The sequence below is a fragment of the Urocampus carinirostris genome, chromosome 16, assembly GCF_059441175.1.
Source record: "Urocampus carinirostris isolate Australia breed hairy pipefish chromosome 16, RoL_Ucar_1.0, whole genome shotgun sequence".
Classification (NCBI taxonomy): Eukaryota; Metazoa; Chordata; class Actinopteri; order Syngnathiformes; family Syngnathidae; genus Urocampus; species Urocampus carinirostris.
The window spans coordinates 22,275,563-22,295,473 of record NC_142364.1 but is presented as its reverse complement, the minus strand read 5'-3'; the positions used below and the strand labels follow the sequence as shown (position 1 = coordinate 22,295,473).

The window sequence follows — 19,911 nt, the reverse complement described above, 5'->3', positions numbered from 1 at the left end:
ATTTTAGCAACAATTAACAATTCAACCACAAGATGGCACCTGAAGACTACTTTAACTATGTATATTTGTCAAATGCGGAACAGTTACCGTATATTGTATGATTTAAAAACAAGAGTAAGTAATTTTGTACAAAACATTGACATAAACAAAAATATTCATTTAAGTTATCATATTATGTTTTATTCTTACGGAAAAAAACGGTCCAACGCAACAATAGAAAAGGATTTGCGATGAAGGTTCCAAAGTTCTCATAAGAGCTGCAGTTCACATTCTGTGCTTCTCTATTGTTTCCTTTTGGTAACAAACTGTTAACATGTAAACAAAAGGTTACTAAATGACCACTCAATATGTTTCTCAAAGGCAGGACATTTACCATATGCAATATTTTTTAATCATTGTAAGCACTTTCAATTTTATCCACTGTATTTTCCAGTATAAAAGGCACACTGGATAAAAAGGCACACTTTCAATTTTCTAGCCAATTTAGGGTTTTTAAATGCATCTTGTAAACCTTGAAACACAGTTTAATCTAATAATAATTCAATAAAAACAATAGATAAATAATATCTTACTTTTATCACTCCGTCTAGACCAGGTATAACCAATGTGGTGCCTGCGGGTAGCCCCCTAAAAACACCCAAGTAGCCCATGGATCTGTTCTGAACATAACTCATAACATTAATGGGCCATCGTGATTTCCTACAAAATGTGATTTATATCCAATTCAAGCGTTTTTTATCTGAACTAATAATAGCAACCTGGAAATAACATAATAGTAACATAATAAAGACAAAGTAACCCATATTTTCATTTTAGGAATGCATAACAAACAGGTAGCCCATCACAGTTATCAGTTAATAAATTAGCTCCCTGCTTCAAAAATGTTGGTGATCCCCTGCTCTAGACTATGATGTTTGAAATCAAGTTTAGACAAACCCCACCCGATACACTCTAAAAAAGTTTTAAAAGTTAGAAAAAAAATCTCATGCAAAATGTTCAAGCAGTAATAACTGATTTAAAATCAATTTTATCAATTGTCAAAGCATGAGCAAAAAAAAAAAAAAACACTGTCTATTGCTTTCGACTATTTTTTAAATGCCACAAAAAAGGTAGTTAGCAACTATTGACTGCTAATCAGCAACATTTTTGAATCATTCACATTTGATGATTTAAGACAACAAATAAGTCAAATTAATTGAATTGCCCATCCCTAACAAGAAAAAAATATATATTATCAGTCTTTAAAAATGTGTTAGTATCAAATCTCTGGGATCTGATCAGTGTAGCACAGGTGTCGCAAACCATTTTGAACCTGACTGCTTTTCCTTTGTTAGATTTGTTGCATTCCAATAATGTCCCGCGATTGTCGAAACCCACAAATTAGAGACCGTTATTACTCAGGAACAAAGTCAAGTCACAGGCTCAAGTATTAGTCTAACAAATTAAACTACTGCACTTTATAAACCTTTTTTCTTTACAAATTCTGTACTGTCAATTTATGATTTTAAAAATGATCAGTATGGATTAACAACACAATGAACTTTGCATGATACTTTAACGCCATCATATGAACGTTGTGGAAAACTGCACCTGCCTTGCGGTTCTGACCTACATACACCATGATAGACAAATGTCTATTATCAAACATTTTCTTAAAAGTGCCAGGGAGCCACAAGGAACCTCCAAAGACTGTGGCTGCAGAGCAAGTTTAGCAGGTCAAAAAGTCCTTTGTTGTTGATAGAAAGCATTTTCTTCTGTTAAGCCAATCAGAATTAGGAACAGAACACAATTCACGGTTAAAACATTCGAATTAGCGAAATTGCATTAAGCAAACTGCCATACAAAGAGGGATTATTCTTTTACTTCATTACCGGGTTGTAATTATTAGAAGCAGTGTTAAAATAAGCACAGTCAACACCTAAAACGTTGTTTTAAAGCAACTGATAACGTCAGTGCTTTCTCATGCCAAATAGAAATCAAATCTGATAGTAAATCACTAAGACATATTCAGGTGCTCATAGGGGAATACCTGATGCCAGCGGGCACCACGTTGGAGACCCCGGGGTGTAGCAGAACTGGTCAACAATACATTCGCTGTGAGAGGATCCAAATTGTAACAAAGACCTTCCCCACCGCTGCATGCTGACAGCTCCGACTCAATTAGCTAGCCTCCTAATTGGCTTGGAGGAGCGAGAAGTTTGTTTGAAGTATCAAAAATAACTTCCAGCTGCACTCAAATTTGACTTGCACTCCTCTGCTTATTGCGTAATCAGCCGGGAGTAAGACAGCTATACAAAATCAACTAAGCTCCGGAAGGTTCCAGGCTCTTTCACGTTGCGAATGCTAACAAGGAAAAATATACAGTTGCAAGAAATGTAAAACGGTAACCTGTACAGTTGACCAGGACTACCCGCTACAGTTTAGTGTTGCATAGTTTAGCACACGGAAAAAAAAGTACTTTTACTTGCTTATAGTGATTGGTGACATAACGTACAAATTTGTTTTTAGAAGCATTGTCACAGAGTGCTAAAACGTAAAAATATGTGTTTTTTTGTGTTTGTTTAATAGAAACATTTTCTTAAGGCTTTGGCGCGACTGACCAGTAAGTATCAAGCCTCCGTGAAGGATTTCAGTATGATAAATCACAACTAGATTCAAAGAATGGCTTTGATCAGATCTTTTTCCACACATCGAGGAGCTCCCTTCCTTGTGTTTAATGCATTATTCATGCATAAATTCAGAGTTCTTGCAATAAAATGTTAGTTTGCAAGCAGAATACCCTTGTGTTTATGGAAAGCATTGTTTAGATATTGGCGGTATCACAAATGGAAAAAAACGTGAAAGTTCTGCTTGAAATATATCCTTTCGCAAAAGCCGTTATTCTTAGAAAATACCTTCGAAACGAGTATTTTTAAGAATCTTAACATTGTTTAATTTTTGTTTATTAAACAAACCCTAAAGCTGAAAAATATACATATTTTTCTAATAAAAGATGAGGGTTAAAGCTTTCTTTTGATATGTCCTATGCCAATATAGCTACAGAGCTAAATTCTCTATAGGCCACTATCGGCACTATGGTAAAATACTATACGTAGCCAATTACAATACAACTTTATTTATATCTGTACATTCAAGGAAACTGTGGGGGTCAGATGCATCGACATTTCGTTCTGTATACACGTGTACTAGAATGACAATAAAGTAGATCTGAATCTGAATCTGAATCTGAAAAAGAGTCAAATGGCAAAAATATGGCTGTCATCAGCACTTCCTAATTTAGAGAAATGTCTGGCGTTGTATGAGTTAACATAAAAAAAAACCACGCTATTAAACAAAAATGTTATTTTTTAAAAGAAATAAAAAATAAAACAGTACTTAGAAAAATCAACAACATTAAAACATTAAATTCCATTTTAAAATGATTTTTCATACTGAGAATGAGTGGATTAGCCAGTGGAAACAAAAGTTCAGCGAGTTCAAGCAGGGTTTGGTGTCCAGTGAACAATGCTTTTTGCTCCCCCAGAATGAAAAATGGACATCTATTTTCAGTAGGTGGGTCTTTGCATATGTTGTACAATACCTACAGTTAGGCTGCTGTTGTTTCAGATCAGATTTAAAGTTGTGAATAAGCATTTGTGACAGGGGTGGGCAAAAGTTTTTAATTTGCGGGCTGCATTGTTTTAAAAAGATTTTGCATAGGGGGCAGGGCGGGAGAATAAAAAAAATGGTTTTATAAGTTAGAAAAAAGATTGGATTCTGCTTCTTGGGGTTTTAGGTGGTCGGGATCTGCGGTACCCAATTCTTCCGCAGAAGGCTTTAGAGATCTCATGGAAGCAGAACACAAGGAAGCAGACATACCAAAAATTATTTACTCCATCGTACCTGTCTCATGAGAATGTCTATAATTTCCAGTCTCTTCACAGGTGCAATACCTTTTAATCTTCTCGCGTGGCGGGTGCATGCCGTTTGTGTTGTGATTAAAGAAATTGGCGTTTTTGCCATCCCGCTTTTTAGCTTCCAGTAAACAGGGGGACTACAGAGCCCGGTTTCGCCTAGCCCCTTGTGTTGTCGCTGATTCCTTTTATTCCACTGGTTTGGAGCAGGGAGTCTCAGGGAGGGAGCTCTCCGCAGGATGTGGCTAGGTAAGTTGCCCTCATTGGGTGTTTTTTTTTTTCTACCAGGTTGGTCGCCCAAGCCAAGTGACCTCTGTGCATATAGTGGCTGGGTCCCTGGGCTGCCGCCTCGACCCACGGATACATTCTGCATTGCTGATTCCCCCCTCCGCCCGCGGGGGCCGGCTGCTCATATGTTTTGCCGTTCCACATGTTTACAGCATCCGTGCTTTTAAGTGCGGTCATCTGGGGGTTTGTCTGGTCTCTACGGGCTCCCAAGGTTGCTGGCTTTTGTGTCAGGCAAGCCCTTGCCATCAGTTTTTGGCCCAGTTTGCCTACTGTCCCCGCTGCTAACCATTTCAGCCCCTACAGATTCTGCCTCACCTCAGGGGTTGTGACCTGCTTTGTGGGGACTGCCCTTGCACCCCTTGCAGCGGTTGACGTCTTGGCTGGCTCCAACATGTACAGTCCCCCTCTATTGCTGCGAGCAGACAAGTCTCCATTGGTGGGCTTCCCGTGCCTGGCCGGTCTGGGGGGGCTGTGTGCCAGCCCGACGTTTGGAATTATCTAGTCGGTTGCCTTTCCTGCTGGGGTCTTCCCAGACAGTGGTGCCTTTATCCGAATGTGGGGAGACTGATCTGTCGGCACCAATCTTGTTTTGTTTGATCTCAGTGGCTGTTGTTCGGAACTGATGCCCGTATTACGCCGCCTGCGGCTAAACCCTGCCATTCTACCAGGGCCGTGGCCACTTCCTGGGTTGCCTTAAATTAGGTGTCCTTTCATCTGCCGCCTCTTGGGCGTCGTCTAGCATTTTCGCCAGGTTCTAAAGCACTGATGTGGCCTCCCCCTCATTGCTTTGCGTCATCTTTTGTGCAGCCAAGGCTTCTCAGTGAGGTTTGTCTCTGGGGTTCCTCATGACTACACTGGCATTAGTCATTCCGTGCTTGAAGCACCGCCGCTGGTGGTGGGTAGGGACAAAATAAAACGGAAGTTACAAATGTAACTACAGTTCTATGAGTCCCATACGACCTCCAGCGCATCGTGTCCGCCTTGTCACTCAGAATGCCAAGACAATTCCTAAATTAGAACACCTGTGATGAGGCTGGACTTTATAGACATTCCTAATGAGAAAGGTGCAATGTAGTGACTCATTTTTGGTATGCATCTCTCGAACTGCGCATGCGCGAAGGTGATATTTCGTGGTTGAAGCCCCACCTCTGGTTGTTCAAGACTCATAGAACCGTAGTTACGTTCAGAACCTTTGGTTATTGAGTAGTTTAGATGGACTAGATGTACTGATTTACATATAAAAACTAATTAAAAGCAATTATTAATGCAAATTAATGCATCTTTTTTTATTCACTAAATTTGATCATCTGCATTAAAATGCTTAAAATGCAATAGGACTACTTCAGAGGTGTTTTAATTGCATATAATAAATATCCTAATACATTAATGAATAATAACAATAAATAAAAAGTCCCCAAAAATCTAGCCATGTCATTAGAATGTTGGCAATAAGCGCGAATGAAAATTAGTTTTTATTGGGGCAAACGAAAGAATACCTAGGATAAGAAAGACTCAAAGAACAACACATTTTTTATTAGTAGTGCAATAATTTAATAAGCAAAGTATTATTTTTTTTCCATTTTCTTTTGGCAAGCTAGATTAAAGTGTGTTACCCCCAGGCCCTATTTTGCCAACCCATGCCATATGACCATTAGTGTATGACACCAAAAGTTCATTATCACTAGGCAATCTGTCTAAACCTTTGGTAGTATGCAATTAACAGCACATGAACATCTTTCAAAGTGAGAATTTAATGTTCATATAAACTCATTTAAGTTGATTTTCTTGTTGGACACCAAAATTGTTTTCTGGGCTGAATCCAACTGGGAGTAAGAGCAGGTCGAAAGCTAAATTAGTTTTCTTTCCGCTTGATTTTTGAGCGGGATCCAAGAGAATAGTGATGAGGGTTGCCAAGCAAGGGAAGATTTGCAGACCCTGTGCTCAGCAAATGAAGTCCGAGGAGACCTCCAAAATCAATTGTCTACCAGTGTAAAGACTTTTTCTAGAAAAAAATATTTGAAATTTTTAAATCATGTGTCCATTTAGAGATTTTGACCCTTGCTGAAACAACTTCCACATGGAAGTCATGTTTATTATACAGTTTTTGTTTCAGGTAACATGTTACCTCACCCATGAATGTATGACCTACCTGTTCTTACACTCTTCCATGAGTGGTGTCGAAAAGGATCAGACTTTAAATCAATGCATTTTTGCAATTCATTTAAGAAATTTCTATCATTTTGGTTAGAGGTTATGTATTTTGATCAACAATAGAGTCACTTAATTTTGGAAAGATTCATTTAACTTTTTATCCACATTTTATTTAATAACAATTACTCGAGTATGTTTGTGTCCTTATGTCTGACTATACGGAGGACAAACAGAACATTCAGTAGGTCCAGAGACAACAACAGAGTCCACACATTTGTACACACATAAACATCTTCTCTCTTCACAACATTAGCATTTGAATTAAATCTTTGACTTTGTCAGTTATTAATCCAAACATTAAATCTAGAATAGTGAAAGCTTTATAACTGCTTAAACACGAGTATTAAATATTGTTTAAAACAATTTCAAAGTCTCTAAATCTAAATAAATTGCTTGAAAAATGTTTCAGCTTCAACAAAGATGTTTCCCACTTCATCTGAAGCATGTATAAGACTGCATTAACTTGGACTTAAAGCTTTAACTTTTGACACCACCATTCGGGAGGTGAAAATGTGAAGATTTTGTTTGCATTCTCTCCTCTGTGGTTACTACATTCCTCGGTCAAACTGGGGCCACTTTAAAGTAACACGAAGCATTCAAAATAGTTAAAGCATTTAAAGGTTTAATCAATATCATCCTAATAAAATGTAATTGTGTCAGAATAAAATGTGATAATATGTAATGAATTTGGCCCGTTAAAAGCGACCACACACATCATGACTAATGTTAGTAATCACTTCCTCATTTTTATTTATTACTAATGCAGTTTCCAGTTATTCACTTTTTCTCTACCAGTAAAAGAATTGGCTCTGGAAGTCTTGTCTTACCCTGGTGCCAACAAGCAGGACTAAGCCAGGCCAAGTGGTACATAAGAATTCTGTTTGTCTTTGCAACAAAAAAACCCTCTCGAAGAGGTTGGTGTATCAATCAGGTGAAAACAACTAAATCGAGACAGTGAACAAATGGCGATGTTGGACGCAAAAACAAGCTGCCTGACTGGAAAGCTTGGCGAGCGATATTAGTTGATATCCTTGGCCAATAATGAGTGATTTGTGTCGTTTGTCCACATGAGAGCACGGGGATGAACTGAGATTTGCCAACTATTATATTTCCAAGACCATTTGTAACGGTTTTTACACTTTTTTAAGAAATTTATTTTTATACGTTGAATAAGCACAATAATAAGGCTGGGCTGACTGAGATGCTTTTAGCGCAAAAGTCTGGAACCTATGGCTTGCAAGCAATATATGGCTCTTTCAATGAGTACATGGCTTGGAGACTAAATGTATTCTATGCAAATTTTTCCATGTTATTCTAAATTTGTGTGTGCAAAGCCTAATGTATCGCATGCCAAGCCTAACGAATGCCAAGATACAGGGGTACTGTCCAATTTATATCGGGTATATTTTCACACAGTTTAAAGTCATGGTGTCACAAAAAAAAAATCGTTTGGCTTTGTATTGCTAAGGAATGCGTTATATGAAAGCTCATTAAATAATCTGTGTACACTGTCTAGACATCTTATGATGAAAATCCACAGAACTATGATCATGCCAAAACACGAGCGAGTACCAGAGCAATTTCATTAGGTGAGCAGTAGGTATTGGTGGGCAGGGTTGGGTAGGGTTACTTTAACTTGATTACTTTCAATTACTTTTGGATTACTCCAATACCAAATATGCTAATAAAAGACAAAATAAACTAAATGTGAATAAAATGACTACATTTTGTGCAGGCTTGGGAAGTAGCGGAATACATGGAACGGCAAAAATGATGTTGGCAAGCTGTTTGGATTTCTTTTCATTTTGTTTCTGTCTTTGTTTTGCCGGTGATTAAAGAGATCAAAGCAGGAGAGAAAGCTTACCACGTGTTGTGAGTAATCATTTTATTCATATTTAGTTTATTTTGTCTTTTATTAGCATATTTGGTATTTGAGTAATCGGAAAGTAAATGAAAGTAATCAAGTTAAAGTAACCCTACCCAACCCTGTTGGTAGAGCCATGTAAAGAGCGCAAGCCTTCCCTTGCTTGGCGCACCCCTCCTGACAGTCTGAAAGATAGATGGATGGATATTTTATTCATCCCCGTAGGGAAATTTACATTTCCAGCAGTATCCTTGTTTTAAAAAAATAAAATAAGAGATATAGAATATAAATATAAAACGTGTAAAATAAAGAGCATTTAAATAATGTCCCCCCCAAAAAAACGACACTGTGATGAGTAAAACATACGCCAAAAGTAAATACGTTTGGATCCTCGTCTCCAGAATTGTGTAATGTTTTTACATAATAACTGCATGCACCTTTTGAAACAATTGTTTAAAAAAATGAAGGTCAAATGACCCACAACTATCTTATGTACTGTGTTTTCACGACTACAAGACGCACCTAGTCAAGTCAAGTCATGTTTATTTGTATAGCCCTTAATCACAAAGTCTCAAAGGGCTGCACAGATCAAAGACTATTGCAAACTATTATTACAGACTATTATGACACCATCCCCTTATCTAAAACCTACATGAGGACTAATAATACACAAATTATCAACATAAAATAAAGATTATTCATATTCTATAGAGTATAAGTGTGTTTTAAGCTTAGGTTTAAACAATTCCTCTGAGGTTGCAGATCGAATCTCAGGGGGAAGAGCATTCCACAGGACCGGGGCCCTGATGGGGAACGCTCTTGAACCTGCGCCTAAAAGCCTTTATCTTTTTCAAAAGCTGACCATGCGCCTTATAATACAGTGAGCCTTATATATGGATCAATATTGAGTCGCAAGGTCTCGCAACTAAGGCAAGCAGCCGCTAAATAGATTTTCCCCATAGGAGAAGTAGTCCGCGGTGTATGCTGGGATATATATGTACCCAGGTGTTTTATTTCCTAACCAATGTGTCAATCATCATTTGAATTAGTCCGTATTGGCTGAAGTTATTTGGAGGTAAAAAAGGCGGGTCCTTTTTAGCATTTACATGCTTGCAAAGGCTAAGAGTGGCAAATCAAAGCCTGCAATTGGCAGAAAGAGATGTGAATTACACGGTTGGTTGCTCTACGTCCTGGAGAAAACATTTTTACTACTATAGTCTGTATTTGTAAACAGGAATTATGGGGCTAAACAGACAGCTAGCAACAAGCAACGTCCATCAATGCAGAGAATTCTCTGCGGATTTTTTTTTATTCGTCGGCATTATTGAGTGTTTTGGAATGTGAAGATATTTTACACGGTTGGACTTACTATACTCACAGATGTAAGAGGACCATGGTTTTAGATTATTATTAAACGTGATGGCTGCAAGACGACTTTGATGAGCTACCCCTTTATGTTTCCCAGGTATCTTGTTTCAGACTGATCTTGATGGTTCTGTAATGAGTTTATTTTTAAAATCAATTCAATTCAAAGTGTCTTTTGTCATATGCACACTATAGAACCATGTTTCCCTGCACAACGAAATTCTTACTCCAAATAGTTGTCAACGAAAAAGAAAACAGAAGTTAAGATATGGTTGGCAATTCTTGAATTTCAAGAGTTTAACCTTCCTAATGATGTGTGGAAAAACGCATTTGAGTGATTGGCGACATCGCACAGACACCGTTTCCGTACATTTCTGAGACACGTATTTGCCTCTTTGCGAGCCGTCGGAATGTTAAGGGGTTAATAAGTTTGACAGGACTATATGACTGTTTTGTTGACGTTTCCACTGTGGCTCCTTATAGTCCGGTGCGCCTTATGTATGGAAAACAGGACAAAAAACTATTTTTGGGGGGTGCACCTCGTAACCCCGTGTGCCTTACAGTCGGTAATACGGTAATTGCGGGAGTGAGACAAGTTTAAAGTGGTATATTTGTTGACATTTGGGACAAAGGCACTGGCATTATTCGTATTTTATGAAAAATATGAAATCGTCAAATGTCACACAATGAAATAAAATGTGCTGAAGGATGAGCTTTTGTCCGGAGAGCAGCATTGGTGATTTTATTGAATTTAGTTTCAAAATATATGGTGTGGCTCTTACCAAAACAACCTACCCCCCATAACCCCCCGAACATATTTTGCTTTTATGTCTCTTTGTGTCAAAAGGTCCCCGACCCCTGCTTATGCAGGATGCTTGACATGCATGGTGGTATTTGTTAGTTTCAGAAACAAGGTAACAATTAAAAAAAAATTCAACCTATAATATTTGCAACCAGTACCCAAATTTAAATATCTTTGAGGAAACTTCTACGCATCAGCTACATAGCTAATGTGACAGACTAGGTGGTGCGCAACACCATCAAAGGGCACATTGGACTATATGAAGCACTGTTGTCAACTGAGCGCAGACTGAACCCTCAGTGGTAGGGTCACGTCACAAGATATCCCAGACTGGCCAAGATCATTCTCCAGGGCACAGTCCAAGGGGGCGAGAGGAAACAATGAAAGAAAAAGACTGAGACAACAACATCAAGGAATGGACTGGTGCAAACATTGCCATGACCCAAAAACTGGCCATGAGCTGTCAACAGTGGAGAAAGCTGTCGATGCTTGCGTCCTCAGTGGTGCCCCAACGACCCAGGCGGTTGAGGGCAGACCCTTCAACTGTGATTTGTTTTATGTAGCACTATTTAAATACTCTATATCAACACGTTACATTGGGTATTTACGTATTATATTCCTTTTACTTTATTATTGTTTTATTTTCAACACACGGATACTGCCGGAAGTGTGAATATCACCACGGGGATGAACAAAGTATCGATCTATCTAATGACCTTAAATGAGGTAAAGTACATAAATGGTGGGTGGTGGGATTATTGGATTGGCATAATAACTGAAGTGCTCTTTAAACCACAGATCTTCACTGTCATGACGGTGTAATGGCATTTAAAACTCTCATATGAATTAAAATCTAGACAGCAAATGATACATAGAGGAACCCAAAAACATTTATTTAAGTCAACTTCCATGTCTCGATGCTACCTCAAAGATTAAATCCGAACACAACTTGACAGGGAATACCAAAAGACGATGTCAGTGTTATCGTAATAACGAACATGTGAGAAGGATTGTGAGAACAGAAAAGCTTATAAGAGAGCTAAGAGAAGAGAATTGAGCATGAGCATGAGCAAGCTGATAAGGTCTTGTGATAAATGCGGATTGTGTTGGTGAAATGTGCAGTCTGCAACAGCGATAAGAATGTGTTCACGATTCCAGAGTTCCTCTTCCTGAGAAATCAATCTGAGAAACTATATAGACAAAGGACAGACCTTTTTATTTTGGAGACCAGTCTCTGGAACTCGTATCATATGACAAAAAAACGGATATTAAGACTGGAATTGTTGTTGTCAAAACGACAATACCTTCTACTTTTCATCCAGCATTTCAAGTCTTTCTGTAATGTTTAAATTCTCAGGTAACAGAGGGTGGCAATTATCAAACAATTGCTGTAGCATGCCGTGAAAACAGGTCTTGTTTATCAATCTCTGGATGAACTACTTCTCTGTTTTATCGCTCAAACACTGAAATGTAAAAACAAATGTACTGCCCAGAAAAGGTATTATTTATTAAATCAATTAATTGTTTTTAATATCTATTTTTTTTAATTAATGGAGTGTTTCTACTTTACATAGCTACATAAAGTAGTAAGTGGTGTTGATATCAAATACAAAACCTGGCATTTGCTTTTTCTAAAGATAAAAGGAAAATTGGATAACAAAAATAGGATTTTTGTGAAGGTATATCTGTGATTTTATTATATGTCACACATCACCATTTCAAAGTGGTATTAAATTATGTTAGCATATTAAAAGTGTTTTGTCTTAAACTGCAACAAAATCCACTGTTTATGCATCCATAAACATATTTGCTGACATGACATTTATGAATGACAGATTCCATTAGCGCTAAAGATATGGCGAAAATTTATTTTGACGAGACCTGGCGCTCGCTCATTTAAGGGGAGAAACCGGCCTCGATATAATGTATTGTCCTGTCAGCTGAAGATAATCATCAGGCAATGATGTCAGGCGTATGACAGAGCACAGAGCGATGGATATTAATATCAAATAAGCAATGTGTGACATCCTGACACTCGGCGGATAGAGATGTTTGTGCAAACATAAAACTTAAAAAGTAAGTAAACTTGCCTAGTCTATTCAAGGTTAAAGAGAAAATACCAGCAGAATGTTTATCAACTGGAACAACAACTATAACAACATTAATAATTAAGAATGTCCAGTAAAAAGCCTGCCTTCATATTTCATTAAAAAATGTATTTATGCCTAGACTATATATAATACAAATAGTCTGGTTATGTGTGTTGTAGTCCAGAAAATATGATGGTTAAAAAAATAAAAATGGATAAAATAATCTTCAGACACTAAATCTCATATTCAAAATATAACTACAGTATTTATTCATGTACAACAGGCATTTTTCTTTCCTAAAAATAACACAAAGTGTCATGATATTTGTGCAATTATTAGTTGAAAAATATCGCTGACCAGAATCGCAAAACATTGGATGTGGTGGGAATCGAACAAGGGTCGAGGCGGTGAGCACGCCAAATTTGATTTGATAAATTCGTCCCCTTAGGGAAATTTACTTCTACAGATTGTACCGGGGTAAATTAAAATTACACAACACACAAAACTAAGAAAAAAAAACAACGCATAATGACAAAAACACATGACGGCGGGACAATGAGGGCAGAATGATTCAATGGGTCAGCGGGGCCTGATTAGAAAGGTAATGGCAGAGGGGGCCATCATTTTTTTCCAAAAGAGATGAGGCGGAGTTTATGTTCTCTTTTGGATCGATTAGCCACATTTACATCAGCTTGACATTCTTACCGTGGCAGCAAAGTTGAGCTTGAGGATGTGGACCTCAGTATTGTCGTGTCCCACGAAGCTGGTCCAGCAGCCGAGTTGAATTTCCCTCACATGTATCCATGAATTTTCACTCACTTCAACGGGATCACACAGTGGACCTGAGGCTGAAAGACATCATGTGTAAACTGTTAAAAACTGCCATGTTAAAAGTTGATATAAAACTGGGCAGTTGTAGGTAAATCAAATCAAATTTTATTTGTAAGGCACGTTTTAGCCAATGTAAAAGGGTTATTTCGTTTTGTATTTCCGGTGGAGATTAATGTGAAGTTTATACACAAAGCGTAACATCCCAAGGTCTTGTTTACTGTCAATTAGGGAATCATATTGGTAATTGTGATGGTGGAAAATTCTTAAATTGGAATTGGGACAACCGCTTCTTGAGTTGATAAAGAAAACCCTAATCTGAAATCAGAGTAATGATATTTAGCTGTCAATAAAAATCAATAGGAATATTTCAATGAATTTATTTCATTTTTGGGAAAAGGAAGGAACATGTGCTATTAATATACAATATCATATCCAGGGTTGGGTAGGGTTACTTTAACTGGATTACTTTCAATTACTTTTGGATTACTCCAATACCAAATATGCTAATAAAAGACAAAAGAAACTAAATATGAATAAAATTACTAAATTTTGTGCAGGCTTGGGGAGTAACTGAAAACATGGAACGGCAAAAATGCTGTTGGCAAGCTGTTTGGATTTATTTTCATTTTGTTTCTGTCGCATTTTATGTTAGTTTTGCTGGAGATCAAAGAAATCAAAGCCAGGAGAGAAAGCTTACCACGTGTTGGCAGTCATAATTTTATTCATATTTAGTTTATTTTGTCTTTTATTAGCATATTTGGTATTGGAGTAATCCAAAAGTAATTGAAAGTAATCCAGTTAAAGTAACCCTACCCAACCCTCATATCAATGTATGATCAAGGGTTGTGTATTAGTATAACGTGGTATCGATAAAGTCCTACACTAAAATGTACGTTTCAATAAAAAAACACTAAAAAAAAAAAAAAAATTAAGAATGGATCAAACCACTACCTCCATTAATTTGAATTATTGTTCAGCTGGTTTAGGACAACAATTATGGGTGGTATTGTTGTGAACGAACCACAAAGACCTCCATTTTAAAAAAAAGTATTTATTTGGTTGATAATCTACAAATAATATTTTAACTTCTTTTTAATAACCCGAATGTTTTGCCAAAATTTTGTAATTTTGTACAGACACTCGATAAAATGAAAAATGAAAATTGTGTTTGAAAATAAATAGTAAAAATGTTTAAATATCTGTTGACACTGAACTACAATACTAGTCCAAATCAATCCAAATAGCAGAGTAATTACTTTAGACCCAATTTGGGACTTTTTTTTTTTTTTTTTTAACCAGAGCATGTTTTTGGACAAAGCCTATTCCAATTTTTAAGTTTAAGATACGGCAAGTTCATTTTTTAGAATAAATATGTAGTAAAAGTTTATTGTAAGAAAATGCTGTAAAACCCTGAAGGTTCCACAGTATCTTCCAGAATTATTTTAACTATGTACGGATGTTGTACTAAATTGCCAAACAAATTCAACTTGCTGGAGTTACTGTAGGAGCATCCCAATTGCTTGTGACACAGATAGCTCTCTTTAAAAACAAAACGTGTGAGACACGTTTATCAAATATGTCAGGATATTCAGCCAGAGCCATCTATCAATCCACTGGTATGGGTTTGCAGTTCAACCCGTGGGATCCATGCTTGAATTAATCTGGAACTGGCCTGTCGGGTCATGGATGAGGCATGGAGGGGTTAAATGAATGCTTTGACCTGGTCAACATGTGCAAATGTGTTTATTTAACACAGGTGGTTGTGCTGTCAAGATGTAACACATTCTTCTCAGAGTAGCGGCAGGAGTGAAAATGGTCCATATGGAAATCCTGGTTTCCTCGAAATGAAAAGCAGATGCAAAGCAGTGACAATGTCACATGCATGTTCCAAGCCAATGACCCAGATTCTCGATTTTATCACCTGGGTTACTATAAGACTGTTGGTCGCGTTAGTACAAGTTTAAAGTTATTCTTGCTATGAAGCACAGCAGCAAAGTTTAGATTTGATTTTAACTGGAAGAGGCACAAAGGGCAGCTGTGTCATTCATGGAAGGAACTTCACGCCTTCCCGGTCCGTACTGCAAGCTTGTCTTTGTCCATCCTCATCACGCCATCCCTCCCCTCAGCCTGGAGGTCAAGGCCGGCTTCCTGTTATTCTGCTGTCTTGCCTTCTTGTCTCCAGCTCAATAGCCGCCACCGTCATAACGGCATTTTTCTCTTGTTCTGCTGTGACGGAATCAACTTTCCATGACAGTCACCCCCAAGAGGTCTTGCTCATAAATCGTGTTGATTGCGGATTGCATTTATGACTGTGTGTGCGGGCAAGTGTCGCATTTTTACAAGGTGCTATAGGATATGAACAGCATTCAGTTTGCCCTTGTGACCCAGGAAATGCCAATGGCCTCGCTAAGCGGTTTGCTGGTAAATGAGGTATGGAGGACTATTCCATTCCGTGTCCTCTTTATCCACTTGTATCAGTCGCCTCCATTTCCTATTTCATGAGAGGGGGCGGTGGGCAAAATGTTTACGGCAGCTTGCCGATTTCCTGTTTGATGTTTGGCCGAAAGCAGGTGGTAAATTAACCGAATTCTATGAATCCATGTCATGACGTAACAAAGTCAACAACTTGAGGGGACGAGAGCTGTTTTTTTTCTTTTAGATTTAAATAAATAGCTGGAAAGGCATCCATCTTTGGAGCAGCCATTGTGATGAAAGGATGCCCAGATCAGAAGATAAACATTTGTGTTCACGTCACACTGACTCCATACAAAAAGTCTGAGGGTGCGTTTTTTACGAGAAGTTTATCACAATAACCTTTAGCTAATGAGGTTGGCAGCTCCTCAAGAAGTAATTGTTTTCTTTGGAAGAAAAGAATTGTTTGAGTTGCACTTCTTCCATGTGCCAATTGATTGCCGAGTGGATTTTACAAGAACACACAACGACATTAGCTCCCAGAAAAACAGTTTTTGTCGGATATGTAAAGAAATACTGCCTTGTTAAAATAATGCTTTGTGGCTTTAAAATGAGGATTATACCATGCATGTATCTAACAACAGCCTCTCTACTCCCTAGTGTTGCCCAGAATGTAAATGTAATCAGTAAATAGACACTAAGTTTATTTTTGCAAACATTTGTGCGATATAGCAACTTTACTCATAAACAACGCTTTGAAAAAGTTTTCTGAAAATAGCTGAAGATTGAATTTTGGGTTCATGGCACTCTTGAACTAATCACCCGCTCTGAGTCTGTCAAAGGAAAAATGCACAATATCTTTAGCGAAGGACGCAAACTCGACAATCTAACCGCAGCTATCCTTTGTGTTTATGACTCGCTTCTTTTAGGCATGTGATGTGTTGATGCTTTGACGAGAACAGCAAAGATAACCTACGACCTGGAGCATTGTCTTTGTTTTATTGAAGTATTTGTAGCCTAGAGAGATTGTATTAATCATTGAACAATTGGTTGATTTGGGCGATTGAGAACCGGATAATCTGAAAATAAAAGTCCATGAATTTTAAAACCTCTAAATAAACCATTGTAAATATAAGAAAATGACAACTTTCTTACCAGTGTTGTGTCAGAAAATGAAAACTAACTTTGAAAACATTTCGTAACTAAAAGCCAATCACTTCAGTCAATAACCATAATCTGTCCAAAACAATGTCTTCATATGACAGACCCTCCCTACTGAACCCTGCTCCAAAATAAGTAAAATTATCACAGACACATGCGGGACAAACAATGTTAAAAAAAAAAAAAAAAAAACTGAAATGTACCTATCTAATTGTGATCGAAACGTTTGTACCATCATCAGCGAAATGAATAAATCGTGTGGTTTTTTTTTTTGTCCAAAGAAAATTGGTCTTTTAAGATGAAATTCAATTTAAAAACATGGATAATCTCATCTCATCTCATTAGCCGTACCGCTTATCCTCAGTAGGGTCGCGGGGGGCTGGAGCCCATCCCAGCAATCATCGGGCAGTGGGCAGGGGACACCCTGAACTGGTTGCCAGCCAATCGCAGGGCATGGAGGGACAGACAACTCATTCGCTCATTCACACCTAGGGACAATTTGGACCGGCCAATTCACCTGAAATGCATGTCTTTGGAATGTGGGAGGAAACCGGAGTGCCCGGAGGAAACCCACGCAAGCACGGGGAGAACATACAAACTCCGCACAGAAAGTCTGGAGCTGGATTTGAACCCACGACAGGTTCCCATGACATGAACTGTGCCGCACAAGCGCTAACCACTGCGCCGCCGTGCTGCCTGGATAATATTGCACTTAATTCTGAGAATCAAAATTCTAAGAGTTTTAAAACATTCTTCATTCGGAATGTCTCTGAAGGATAAAAAATTAAAAGTCAATTTAAAAATTAATTTAATCTCGATCAATCCATTACTTTGTGCACCTCCAAGCTTGAGTTGTCGTTTAAAGGGTGCAATGGACAAGGATTGCCAAGATTGCAGAGCAGGACAATACAGTATTTCTTTTATTTTGTTTGGGGCAGTAAAACGCCAGCCACTGCTTGGATTTTCCAATAACTATATGAATAAATGTTTCAACAGTACCTCGCTCAAGCTCCCACTCATTTTCTACACTTCCTGCAACAACTCACCTCCCACCAGATTTCACGGTGCAACTTCTCCTTGAGCGAGGCTTTCCGTTTGACAAGATTTATTTGGGAAAGGATCCCCGTGGAGACAGGCTTGCGTCTGACAAGATAAAACATCAGCGAGTGTCGGCGGCCGGAAAAAAAACAACCACTGTTGGTAAGAATACAGACAAATGCCCCCGTTGCTGTGGTTGCGGGCATTTTTCTCTCTGAATGGGACTCTGATTTTAAAATGCATGAATTGGTTCATCTGATATATTTGCTGCAAGGTATTATTATTATTTTTTCATTACATATCATTGACTCGTTTTCTGATTAATTTTCAGGTTGGCGTGCTACAAATTAGGTGCAAAACTATAAAGCATGTAGACAAGACTGAAACACTTACCTTGTAGACTCTGGCAGAGGAGGTATGGATACTCTAAGAAATTACACTTCACGTTACCCGCACCCAAAAAGAAATGAAGGCCCATTCCGATTATTTCCTCTTTCGCATAGTCAGGGCGCGTGGCAAAGAAGAAGCTATGGCCATTCTTGTGTACTTTAATCTTCCACCTCACTTTACGCTTTGCCGAGTATACGGACATTTTTACCCTCGACATGAGCATGCTTTGATAGACTAAGAGGTAAAATTGAGGGGGAAGGAGGAGTAACAGACTGAGCTGAGGAGTAAAATATTTGAGGGGAATGGTCAAAGATCAATAAATAGATACAAAGAAAAAACTCAGGCAAAAGGGGTGAGGGGTGTAGATGGGGGTCAAGAATGCAATGAAAATTCCATAGGAAGAAAAAAAAAGTGGGGGGTTTAGGCAGAAATCATGACAGTTGTAATCGGCCAGGAACATCATTGGGATAAATATTTAATGAGATATCAATTCCATCGTCTTCCTTTGTACAGCATCTTCACCAGATATTGATAGAATCAATGCAACTACCAATCCATTTAATTATTCCCCAAATACAGAATAAAGTAAAACACCATGGAGCAAAACTAATTGTTTTATTGACCCAACCGCCTCACCTTTTTGGTTCCATATGTATTCGTGTTCAGAGTAATTAGTCTTTTAAAAGAATCAAAACAAAAACTTTAATTTGTCCAAGGACTATAACATAGATTTGCATCTGGTTAAATCTCACCTTGATACAATCACATCCGTAACAATCTTGTGCATTGACTCGCGAAGCAACATAATCATCCTGCCCTAATAGACTGTCCGTGAGAGTCAATTTCCCTCAGGGAGTATTCCTCTCATTTGTTTCCAGAAATGAAAACGCTTTTATTATTCCAAAGGCCAAGCCAGGCCTCCTTAAATGAAAGCTCACCATCCACATTGGACCGATATAATTATGCAGAGTGTACTCGAGCCACATTCAGGGCAACCGGTGACTGCATCTGGGCGTTCCTGGATACTTCAAGGTGATTTATCTTCTTTGGGGATCAATGTGGTCTAGCAGAGAGTAGCATGGCTGGCAAACTCTAATGTTACATTTTCCCTTTTGTCCCACATAAGCGATTAAATCTCTGACAGTTTTGCATGCAGACGCCACACACCCACGAGAAAATGTGCGTTTCAGCAAAATTATAGTTATTGAGCAACGTTATAAAAGTGGGTGATGCAGAGCAAGTGGTCTCTGTATTATTCTAACTGCCTATAATCCTCCCTTAAGGGTAACACATTGCTCCTCACTGTGTTAAACATCAGAGCGATAAAGAAGATTTTATCTGTTAAGGTTAAACCTGAATAAAGGCAACTGAAAGAAGGTGTTATTTTGTGGGAGAAGAGTGAAACTGATTAGCACCATGTTGGAAATGCTTGAGTTCTTCACTCAATTGCGGTTACAGATCACAGTAAAATACACAAATAATTGCCATAAGTGATTATTCCTAAAAATGTAAGTTAAGAAAAAAGTTAATGTCGCAAGTACAACTAAGGACACAGTTTTGAAGCGA

The 19,911-nt window shown here is 38.1% G+C and overlaps 1 protein-coding gene across 1 annotated transcript in view; it reads right to left on the bottom strand.

Annotated features, from left to right (window-relative positions):
• Window positions 1-19,911, bottom strand: part of eng (endoglin) — a 72,863-nt gene that overhangs the window by 32,403 nt on the left and 20,549 nt on the right. The window contains exon 3 of the mRNA XM_088319645.1: window positions 13,219-13,361. Within this exon, the coding sequence (XP_088175771.1) occupies window positions 13,219-13,361 (143 nt within the window). The remainder of the gene's footprint in view (window positions 1-13,218; window positions 13,362-19,911) is intronic.